General features: G+C 49.9%; 1 protein-coding gene across 1 annotated transcript; it reads right to left on the reverse strand.

Moving 5' to 3' along the window:
- Window positions 1-374: 374 nt before the first annotated feature.
- MUCL3 (mucin like 3) lies at window positions 375-11,469 on the reverse strand. The gene is made up of 4 exons (XM_069562763.1): window positions 11,412-11,469; window positions 9,434-9,562; window positions 1,214-1,728; window positions 375-694 (listed from the first exon to the last, which is right to left on the reverse strand). The coding sequence occupies exons 1-4, from the start codon at window positions 11,467-11,469 to the stop codon at window positions 548-550; spliced, it is 849 nt and encodes a 282-aa protein (XP_069418864.1). The 3' UTR covers window positions 375-547.
- Between the last annotated feature and the right edge of the window lie 526 nt (window positions 11,470-11,995).

The following is an 11,995-nucleotide window of genomic DNA, read 5'->3' on the forward strand; positions in this document are numbered from 1 at the left end:
GGTGGAAATAACATAGGTTGGTCCTGAAACCCAGAGGCTTTGTCCACACACAAACTCTAAGTGAGAGGTGGAAATAACATAGGTTGGTCCTGAAACCCAGAGGCTCTGTCTTTTGACTCCCCCTGCCTATAATCCTGACTCGGTCAGGTCTGGAGCATTGCTTTCTAAGGCTCCCCAACTGTGCTGCCCCTCCCAGGACTCAGAGTCCTATATTGATCTCCACCCCATACATCCATCAAACATCTTTTCATTTTCAGATCATCATCTTCTACAGAGAACACTCGCTTGTATTATTCATTCTTTTTTTCTATACCCCAAACTCACATCCTTTTTGCTTATCACCTCGCACCTTGGCTGGTTTAAATAAGATCACAGCAGTTGAAGTGTTGGCGTGTCAACTGTCAGTACTTTGCCCTTTGTGGAGTCCAGGAAATAGGAACTGTGGGTCTCACTTGTGGGACTCGCAGTTGTGGGTCCCTGTTGTATGGGTCTCATCCAGGAAAGGGATAAGTCATGGAAAATCTGGGGGTGAGCGACTTCTGAATGGTCATCGTGGGCCAGGGGTCTGGGATGGGCCGAGAGTCTGTTGCTCCATCAGGTAAACTGGGTAGGAATTGGAACCCCCAGCATTCTCTGAGTCATTATTCTCAGTGTTCTGGATCAGTGCACGGCGTGTTCGAGCCAAGTAGGAGGCCTGTGATTGGGAGGAGAAAAGAAGAGTGAGTACCATCTGCCATGCCATTTGCCTTTATCCACACCCATAACTCAGGTCCTCAATTCTGTTCTCCCTGACCTTGGACCTTTGACTTGCTCCTTTCCCAAGATTCCATTCAAACCCTAATCCTTATTCCAGTCCCAGATTCAGTATAGAGTTCCCCACTTCATTTCCAGTCTCCTCTTCTGTCCTATTTTCCTTATCCGAATGTCACCTATTCTCACCCCCAGACTCTGTCTCCAACCCCTACATTTTCCCTGCTTCACAGCTCTTTTTCCTCAGTCACTGCTTGCTTCCCAATTCCATTTGTCATGTCCCATCCGTCTATTTTTTTTCTCCATAGTTTCCACCACCACACTCCCTCTATTATCTTTTCCCACACCATGCCGCTTTTTCCTTGACTTATCGTTCCCTCCAGTTCTGATCCATAACATCATCTCAACTCCTTGTTCCATGGGCTCACTCCCCACCTCCCCGCCGGGCATTACTCTCCCTTACCAGGACAATCAGGCCGATGAACACCAGAAGGAGAATCACACTCAACAGGATCACGACCACTATGGCCCATGCAGGGAAGGAATCAGTCCCTTCCGTTTCTCCCTCAGGGACACCTCCTTGTGAGTCATCTTTGTTCTGCTGTGGATGGCTCTTGTTGTCGGGGGCTTCTGACACGATCGACCTGGGGGGTGTAGAGGAACCAGTGGGTACATATCGGGAAGCCTCAGTGTTACTGGTACAAGGAGATGTAGTGCTGATAGATGCGTCTCCTGTGACCTTCGCTGCAGGTCTTATGTTCTCTGTAGCTGCTGTGTTTTTTGCTGGATTTTCTGTGAGTTTTATTGGAGCTTTTATGGTCTCAGTGACATATGTGGTCTTTTCTTGATGTCTAGTAGATTTTGCTGAACCGCCTGTGGTCTTATAATGGGTCCCTGTGGTCTTTCCTTCATGTTCTGTGGGCGTTTCTGGGCTTCCTGTGGTCCTCTCATGGCCCGATGTGATCTTTTCTCCGTGTCCTGTGCCTACAAAGGTTTCAGTGGTCCTCTCGTGGTTTGATGTGGTCTTTCCTTCGTGTCCTGTGGACTTTTCTGGGCTTCCTGTGGTCCTCCCATGGCCCGATGTGATCTTTTCTCCGTGTCCTGTGCCTACAAAGGTTTCAGTGGTCCTTTCGTGGTTTGATGTGGTCTTTCCTTCATGTTCTGTGGGCGTTTCTGGGCTTCCTGTGGTCCTCTCATGGCCCAATGTGATCTTTTCTCCGTGTCCTGTGCCTACAAAGGTTTCAGTGGTCCTCTCGTGGTTTGATGTGGTCTTTCCTTCGTGTCCTGTGGACTTTTCTGGGCTTCCTGTGGTCCTCTCATGGCCCGATGTGATCTTTTCTCCGTGTCCTGTGCCTACAAAGGTTTCAGTGGTCCTCTCGTGGTTTGATGTGGTCTTTCCTTTGTGTCCTGTGGACTTTTCTGAGGCTCCAGTGGCCCTCTTATTGTCCCCTGTGGTCTTTCCTTCGTGTTCCGTGGACTTTTCTGGGCTTCCTGTGGTCCTCTCATGGCCCCTTGTGGTTGATTGCTTGCGGTCAGTCACTTTTCCTAGGTTTTGTTTTGTCTTTTCTGTAGTCTTGTTTGAGGTGGTACTTGGTGTTACAACTTTGGCTGGTTTGCTTGTCACTGTTGATCTGCTTGTTGTGCGCTTAAGACAAGTGGTACTCTTTCTGTTGGGTACTGGAGTTGTATGTCTTTCCCCATCTGACCCTTGATCTGTATTAGCGGTGTCCTTAGGTTCAGAAGCATGTTCGTTCCGGATAATTGGCCCTCTTCCTTGTTTGCTGGGGTTCTGTTCAGCAGCAGGAGGAGCAGCTTGGGTTGTGGAGCTTTGGTGAGCCAGCTTGGAGCGGTGCGTGGTAGTGCATTGGTGCTTTGGCTTATGGGTTTCCGTAGATATCAGGGGGTCTGGAGAGCTGTGCTCTGAATGAAGAGCAGCGTGATTAGACGGGGTGATGGAAACAGGGGCTGTAGCCAGAGAGAACAAATGATCAGATGTTGATTTGCCAGTTTTCTGGAGTTCTTGAAGTGCGGCAGCACCTGTGAAGGGAGAGAGGCAAATAAGAAACTTCTTCCATGCTCTTCCCTGCTTCCCTTCTTATGTCATTGGTAGGGCTCCCTTTGTTATCCCAGACGTGTTTCCCCAGCCAGTCTCTTTGGAATACCCTGCTATCTAATTCCTGTTCTCACCTCCAGTCTCTGGACCTCTGTGTGTGGCTGTGCTTTCAGCAGGAATGCTGCCTCTCTCCTCTCGACCTCTACTCCTTACTCCTCAGTTTCAATCTTCCTAGCTTTATGGCCTTTTTCCTGATCTTTCTCAGCAAATAAGCTCCAACTTCATCTCAGTGCTCAAAAAATTCTTTGTTAGTTACTCTTTCCTGCTGCCTTCAATGTGACATGCCAGTGGTTTGTGTGACTGTCAACCTCTGCCCAGGCTTCCCAGGTGGCACAGTGGTAAAGAACCCACCTGCCAATGCAGGAGATGCAAGAGACACAGGTTCAATCCCGGGGTTGGGAAGATCCCCTGGAGGGGGAAATGGCAGCCCACTCCAGTATTCTTGCCTGGAAGATTCCATGGACAGAGAAGCCTGGTGGGCCACAGTCCAGGAGTTGAGTACAGTTGGACACAACTGAGCAACTGAGCTTACAATCTCTGCCCCTGTCCAGTTTATCACATTGTAAGATTTTGAGAGGAATTATTGACTGGTATTTTGCTTTGCAAGTGTTGCGCTAGAGTTTATATACTTATGGAATAGAGTTGTCTTTCCACGGCAGAGCTGAGCGGAAAGGGAATAAATGTCCGAATCTCCATCTTTCCATAATAGTTCAGCTCCATTCCAGATGTAAGTGTGTGAGAGACTAAGTAAGACCCCTAGCAAAACCTCCTACAGTAAGTAGACACTGGTGACTCACGAGAATATAGAAAGAGGGACAGAGGGTGGGTAGAGGAGGGGGTTGGGAAACTTCCATTTTGGTGATGAAGGTTGATCTGGATTCCAGGAAGCAGAAGAGAGGACTCAACCCTTATGGTTCCCCACTGGCTCCCCCTCTCACACACCTGAAGCCCTCTGAGACAGAAGAAGGTGGCCCTTTTGAAAGAAAAAGAGATTTACTTGGGGGTCCCAGGAGGTGTGAATGAGGCCACTGGATTGGCAGGGACCGAATATGTTTAACAACAGGGTGTGAACCCCATCAGTGAGCAGATATGGGCCTTAACTCTGTGTAAGAACACCAGTGGAGACAGAGGAGATGTCTCTGATCTCTAATCAGGAGAGCATGGGCCAGGAGAGCGCTGAAGAGTGAGAGATAGCGTCGTTACATAACCGAGATTTCCAGGCTCTGTTAGCTCAAGGTGGCGACCAGAACCTGGACGCACCCCCAGTCACAGGAAACCACAATCCACCCACCCGCCTGCTGACTGCTTAGGAGGGCTGAGGGTTGAGGAATGCAGTCCTTGAAAGAAACACAGGTAGAAAAGAAGGGGTCAAGAGTGGGAGGGAAGCCCAAGTCCCTTGATGGGATTGGAGGTTGGGGGGAGAGAGGAGGGCTGAAGAGTCAGGCCCTCGCTCCACTGGCCGGAGTCATTCTCTGACTTTCTTGGCAGCAGTACTGATCACGTGTGTGTGTGTGTGTGTGTGTGTGTGTGCACGCTCAGTCACTCAATCATGTCCAGCTCTTTGCAACCCCATGGACTGTAGCTGGCCAGGCTCCTCTGTCCTTGGGATTCTCCAGGCAAGAATACTGGAGTCGGTTACCATGCCCTCTTCCAGGGGATCTTCCTGACCCAGGGATTGAACCCATGTCTCCTGTGGTTCCTACATTGGCAGGAGGGTTCTTTACCACTGAGGCACAAGGGAAACCCATGTCTATCATTTATTGGGGCCCTTCTTGGGGCCAGGCACTCTGCTAGTTGCCTCATAGCCATTCTTCCTGGGTTGTCTTCTAAGGTAATTGATCTCCCAGCTCCCTACAAGGCATCTCAGAAACTGTCAATGTCCCTGTTTTACAGCAAAGAAACTCGAGTTTCTTGGAGAAATGATGATTTGCACACAATGGTGACTTGGCCACGGCAATGGCCAACATTTCTGGAACACCTACTGAGAGACAGGCAGGTCTTATGAAGTAGGACATGTATTAACCCATTTACTTTTCACAGCAACCTTTTGAGATTGAGAGTTTATTATCCTCTCCTTTTTACAGATGAGAAAGCAAGGTTAAGAGAGGTTAAGCAATCTCCCCAAGGACACTCAGCAGATAAGAGGTTGAGCCAGAACTGGAACACATATTCTGGGCTCCCAGGCCCAGGCTTTTACTGGTGAAGGCCACACTCAGTTCAGTTCAGTTCAGTTCAGTTCAGTCACTCAGTCATGTCCAACTCTTTGCAACCCCATGGACTGCAGTATGCCAGGCCTCCCTGTCCATCACCAACTCCTGCAGTTTACTTGAGTCGGTGATATAGCCCATAAGTCAGCCCAGTCTCTTGGGGAAGAAAGAACACTGACGTTGGTGGGACCCCTGAAGGATGCTGTTCACATACTTGTTCATTTAAGCTTCACCATGAACTTGTGAGGCAAGATATGATCTTATTATTTTACAGGTGAGAAAAGGGAGTTCAAAGAGGATGAGTAATTGGCAAAGATAGGCTTTTCACTACACCCCAGGTGCTTTTAAATGTGATAAGGGATGACTAAATATCCATGGAGTGAAGAAATAGGCAGACGGGCAGTTCAGAACACCCAATTCCACTGGCCTAAGGAGTCAGAGGACAGGATGGAGTCCAGGCGCTACCCCTCACTAGCTTTGCATCTTCACTCAGGCCACTTAAATGCTCTGAAGGCTCAGGTCCTGAACAGTAAATAACGATGTCAACCCACTCGTTTAGTGTGAAGACTATAGGAAGTATGGAGCACTGAAGATTCTGAAGTGTAGAAGACTCTTTAAAGTAGTAGTCTTTGAAACAATCTCAGACTTTCTTGTTTTTCTCTTGGTAGTAAGGGAAGCCGAGCCTGAGGCCTTGCCCTGCAGCCTTCTGCAGCCCCAGATGCCTCTTCTACCTGCCCTGGTTTCTACACCTCTGTGCCTACCTTGACCACACCTTCAAAATGGAACCCCTCCACGTTCCTGAGCTGCTTCCTGTTTTATCAACATAGCACTCATCACTTTCTAACGTATAGTAAGTGCAGTTTACTTCCCCCAGTGGCAGGGACTTTTATGTGTTTTATTCATCACTATGTCTCCAGTCTAGAACAATGTCTGGGCCATGGGAGGCATTTCATAAATATTTGTTGAATAGATAAATGAGGGAGTTTTTTAAGACTGATGGAAACTTTTCAGAAGCCATGCCAACAGCTTTTCATTATGCATATTGAGTAAAAAAAAAAAACACACACAAAACATAAATGTGACCTCCAAAATTTGGGAGACTAAGGGTTAACTTCTGCTGGGTTAAGTAATGGAGCCCTGAGATGAAAAGATGTTGAAAGAAGACCTCTCACTCACCAGTTTTGGGATATCGGTTATTTAACCACAGGAGCCACATAGTCAATAACTAGACCTAGATAACTAGATTTTAGAATTCCGGATCTACATCACATAGCTGTGGAACCATTGATTATAAAATCTGGAGCTGAAGCTCAGTGTAACCCATGGTCCTGAGTCTTGAGGCAAATCAGTGACTAAACCTCAGGGTTGAGATGACCTTGTCTTCTGCCCAGCAGATCTACCATTGGTAGCAACTTTCTTTTCCTAGGAAGTTTTCGCTATGAGATATTCATTTCGCTGGCTATAAAAATGATCTGAAGAGAACTGCTTTGGTCACTAAGGTATAAACAAAGAGGAAAACCTGACTTTAGCCCAAGACGCTGAAGGTAGATACTCAGCCTGGATAAAAGAATGAAAACAAATCTTACAATATCAAAACTGTGCATACAGTTCCAAAGGCCTGTTATATCTGCTTCTTTCACTAGTTTGAAAAGAAAATGGACATCCTACTAAGTAACTTGTGCCATGGGGTCTCTGTCATAACAGCCTCACCCAAAAGAGTATTTCTGATGTTTCTTGATATCCCATCCCTCAAAAATGGCTTACTCCATTTGCTTGCTTGTTTAAGTGTCTATATGGTTTAAGCACAACATGTGACCTAAAACACAGACATAGTAAAAAGATGAAAGAGAAATACACTCAAATATTTGACTGGGCAACTGGGGTTTATTAGAAGAGATTTTCTTTTTCTATTTTTTCCCATCTTCCAGTTTCTAGGGTGAGAATATATTATTTATGTAATAGAAATTAAATCAAATGACATTTACTGTAGAAAAATGTCTTTTTTAGATTCTCCCCAGGACCTCAGCCCCATCTGTGCTTTCTGCAGTGATGATTTCATCTAGATTCTGCTCCTGTGGTTCTGTGGTTGCATGATGCAGACTCTGGGGTTCTAGGATCTAGTTATCTGCGTCTGAGTATTGATTGGTCCTGTGGGTAAATGACAGGGCGTACCCCAGAGCTGTGGGCTAAAGGTCTTCATCCACTCCTCTTGACACTCTTCCCTCCCCACCCTGGCCTCAGTCTCTGCAGGACACAGTCATGTCCTGGCCCTGACTCACACTCTATTTCCACCCTGACTCCCTCCCAACCTCACCCCGGCTTCAAGCCCTCCCCACCCATCACCCCCTTGGTCCACTCTGCAGGATCCGAGCACCCAGGGGCCCTTCCTTCCCCACCATCCCCTCAGTCCCAGCCAGCCAAGCTCCAGCGTGGCCGTCTCCCAGACCACACCCACAGAGCCCGTGTCCTGCTCCAGAATTCAGATTTCAAGTGTGCCCTGCGCCTGTCCTATGCCCTAGAGCAGGGGTCTCCAACCTCCGGGATCTAAAGCCTGATGACCTGAGGTGGAGCTGATGTAATAATAATAGAAATGAAGTGCATAATAAATATAATGCGCTTGAATCATCCCCCAACCATCCCCCCTCACCATCCGGTCTTTGGAAAAATTTTCTTCCAGGAAACTGGTCCCTGGTGCCAAAGAAGTTGGGGACCACTGTCCTAGAGTAAACCTCCCTCAAAAGTGAATGTAAGAAAAAAAAATAAGTGAATGTGTGCGGAGCTGATTCGAGACTCATTCCCTCCTGCCTCTGCAGGATCCTCTCCCTGGGCAGAAGCGTGACGGAGGGCTGGAGAGCGGCAGGTCAGACAGCCAGCCTAACGGGAAGGGGATGAGAAGGTGGGTGAGACCGGGGCGGTGGCTCAGGGTGGCTCTGGTGCCTCTGAGGTAGGGGGGAAGGGCCTCCAATCACAGTGCTGCTGACACCTGGTGGAGACACAGAGATTCCTCGGCCTCTGCCCCTACTGTCCACCATCAGCCCCATCACCTGCCCCGGCCCCTCCAGCCTCAACGTGACCCTGAGCTCAGGGAAGGAGAAACATCGCCTTCAGTCAAACACTGTTGGAAGGAAAAGCTGCTGCCTCCCCTGACCCAGAGTGTCCATACTCAGGCCTTTCTGGGCCCTGGTTTGGGATCATCAAGGCTATTACCGTGAATGAGTCTATGCAATACGTAGAAAATCCCTCTGAACCTATTTCTGCCAGTTATCTACCTTGTAAAGACCCTCCTCTGAATTGCCCAGGCCCCTCCAGATCGCCCCTATGTTTGGACATCTCTGCTCCCCAGTTTCTGTCACAGAACTCTCTCTTAATTAAGTGAACTAATTTTGCAATTTCACTTTACCTGGTGAGGTCTATTTGGCTTGTCAAACTTTTCTTTTTAATTTGTATTGGAATATAGTTGATTTACAATATATTAGTTTCAGGCGTACAGCAAAGTAAGTCAGATATATCTCCACTCTTCTATTTTTTTTTTTTAGATTCTTTCCCCATACTGGCCATCGTCAAACTTTTCTATATTCGCTTTCTTCCCAAAGCCTTGGGATGTTTCCCAACTGTAAAATGGGGATAAAACCACACACCTTATTGAATTGTCATGAGGATTAAGTAAATAAACGTAGATGAAATGCCTAGAATGACGCTTGGTGTGTAGTAACCAGTTGGCCAGGTGCATCCTCCCATTTTACAGAAGCCCAGACTAAGTACCTGGGCCAGAGCCAGGGCTGGAACGCAGGTTGGTGCAGAACAAGGAAAGAAATGCTCTTTATGCGCCCTGAGGACAGCGGCAGGGGTGGCGTGGCAGGATTCCTGCTTGCCTCTGTGATGTTAGACAAGCATTTTACCTCTCTGAGTCTCACTTTCCTCACTATAAAATGGGATATCACTAATCACCTCAGGGGATTTGAGGACATGAAACGAGGTGCAGTACTTTGAACACCCATGAATTCCTTGCACAAAGCAGATGGTCAGGGAGCGTCAGATCCCCACAGCTGCCCGCCCAGGACTGCCAGCATCCAGACGGGAAGAAGCCCCTCTTTGGTGTCTGCAGCCTTGCAGGCCACGTTTTAGCAGAGCGAAGCAGAGCATAGGCTGTGTTTCATCTCCAGCATGCCCCTCAGCTGGCAAATTTGAGCAGCGTACACCCTAGACAACCGCATGCAGCAGCTTGGAACCCACCCATCTTCCCAGCACATTCACTTGCAGTTCATTTCTGCGATGGTCAGCCATAGGCGTGCTAAGAAACAACTCCTCTCTGTTTTCTATGCCCCTGTGTGATGGTGACCCCTTGCCTCTGAGGGCATCTTACCTGCCTCCTGAGAGGTGAGAAGGAAAAGGAAGACGCACTGGAGGCCAAAGACGGAGCGGATGCAGTGGGCTGGCTGGGCCATGTCGGAGCTGGACGGCTGCTTGAGGCTGTAGGCTGGGGTCCCCTCAGCTTATATGGGCCCAGCTTTGACGTCACGGGGGCTGGGGCTCCTCAGGCCGAAATCTTAAACAAATGGAACCGCCCCACCTTGCAGGGGTGCCCTGATAATGGGAGACCACAGCAGCTTCGTCATGAAGCAGGGAACATGGGTGTCTACCCAAGGGGTGGGATCTGGGGGCAGGGAAAGGCAACTGGGAGGGACTGACTCCTGCCCCAGCCCCAGCAGAGGTTGAGGGGGTTGGGTGGGTGGCGTCCGGGGTTCTGGGCTGGTGGGGAGCAGACCGTGGCTTCTAGAAAGACTGAGATCTGGCTGGGGTGGGATGGGGAGGAAGACAGTTGGATGCCTGGGTTCTGGGAAGAGATTCAAATTCTGATTCTTCTTCAGCTGCACCCTCCACTTTCCACTTCTTTTACGTCAGCCCAGTTCTCCACACCCCTTACTCACACATGATCATTCTTTTTGCCCTGGGTGGAGCTGCCCATGAGTATGAGGTGAAAGAGCAGAGACGGGGGAAAGCCCTCCAGTGGCTGGCTCCTGCAAAGACAGGTGCTTCCAGGTGTCCAGAGATGACACACCAACAAGTGGGGACAGTGGGGGCGGAGACAAGGCAGACATGGAACCCCAGGGACTTCCATATCCCTCAGCACGGTTGGCAGCCGGTCCAGGCCACCCAGAGGCACTGAAGCCAGGGTCTTTGGCAGAAATCCTCAGCAGACAGGGACCCTGCCTTCACTCCCCAGCCCCCTCCTCTCCCACCTCAGCCCAGCCAATGGCAGGCCTGCTGCTGTCTCTGCCACCAAGCTCCCATTCACCCCTAAACAGAAATGCAGACCTCTCATGTCTAGGACCTCCCTGGAGTCTCCCTCTCCCCTTCGTCCTGATTCCCTGCCTGAAGCAAACGTTAGCTCAGAGGTTGTCAAAGTTCATACACTGCGCTCCCAGGAGACAGTGCCTGGGGCTGGCATAGGGGGAGGACAGGCTCCCTCGGATTCTAAGGAGAGAGGAAGCTGTGGGTCCGGGGCTCTTAAGTCACTGCCCCTATTGCTCACTTAATTTTTTCACGGTGGGTCTCCTCTACTGGGGAGTCAGCAGCCGGCGAGGTCTTTGCCATGATTGCTGCTGCAGCCCCAGCACCAGGGCCAGGGCCTGGCACACGGGATGCAGTCAGTCGTGTTGACTTGGCTGAATGGAGTGGAAGCCAGGGCTGGCTCCTACCTCTAGGGGCGAGTGGAGCAGGCAGAGGGGGTGGAGAGGGCCGGACCCGGAGGGCAGGGTGCTAGGGCCCTGGGAACACGGGGCTCATGGGAGGACTAGAGGGCCAAACTTGTGAATCCATCTCAGTGCTTGGCATGATTGGTCCCTAAGACCTAGGCAGGGCTGGAATGAAAGGGAAGAGGAGAGGCCAGCTGCTCATTAACACAATTAGGCGAGTAATTGGGCTCCATGAAATCAGACCAAAGCCTGACTGCTCACAACTGGGTAGCCTGCCTCCCAAGTAATGCTTCCTGTAGGGTGGGGAGACTGAGACAGACCTCTGCCTCTCCGTCTGGACCCAGGAGGGACTGAAAATCCCCTTTTCCACTAATCTGGCCCCACCCCACGCTTTCCTCCAGGGACACAAGTCTCCAGGAGAATAGTTCTCAACAAGGAGAGGCAACTTTGTCCCCTGGGGACATTTGGCAATGTCTAGAGACAACCTTATTGGAGAAGGAAATGGCAACCCACTCCAGTGTTCTTGCCTGGAGAATCCCAGGGATGGGGGAGCCTGGTGGGCTGCTGTCTATGGGGTCGCACAGAGTTGAACACGACTGAAGCAACTTAGCAGCAGCAGCAGCAGCAGAGACAACCTTGTCCCACCTTGGAGGATGTTGCTCCTGGCATCCAGCGGGTAGAGGCGAGAGGGGCTCCTGGCCATCCTGCAAGGCACAGGACAGCCCCACAGCAAAGAACTCTCCAGCTTATAGCAGTAGTGCTAGGTTGAGACTCTCTGCCTTCACTGTGTAAGTAAACATTCCCCATTCGCTTTTAGCCACAACGTCCCCCAGAGGACGCATGCATCAGAGGTGGAGGAACTTAGAGGTATATGCAGGCTCTTGATGTCAGAAGAGGTTGTTGTGTCTGAGCTGTGATAGGTTGTGTGTGCGTGATGGCTCAGCCATGTCATACTCTTTCGCGACCCTGTGAACTGCAACCCACCAGGCTCCTCTGTCTATGGGATTCTCCAGGCAAGAATACTGGAGTGGGTTGCCATTTCCTCCTCCAGGGGATATTCCTGACCCAGGGATCAAACCCGTGTCTCTTGCGTCTCCTGTGTTGGCAGGAGATTCTATACCATTGCACCACCTGGGCTGAGAGGGTCACAAAACAACCCTACCAGCTACTGATGTCTGAGCTGTTCTAGGTACAGAGAAATGCGGTTAGCACCTTACCTTGTTGTAACC

The sequence above is a fragment of the Ovis canadensis genome, chromosome 20 (assembly GCF_042477335.2).
Source record: "Ovis canadensis isolate MfBH-ARS-UI-01 breed Bighorn chromosome 20, ARS-UI_OviCan_v2, whole genome shotgun sequence".
NCBI classification, from domain to species: Eukaryota; Metazoa; Chordata; class Mammalia; order Artiodactyla; family Bovidae; genus Ovis; species Ovis canadensis.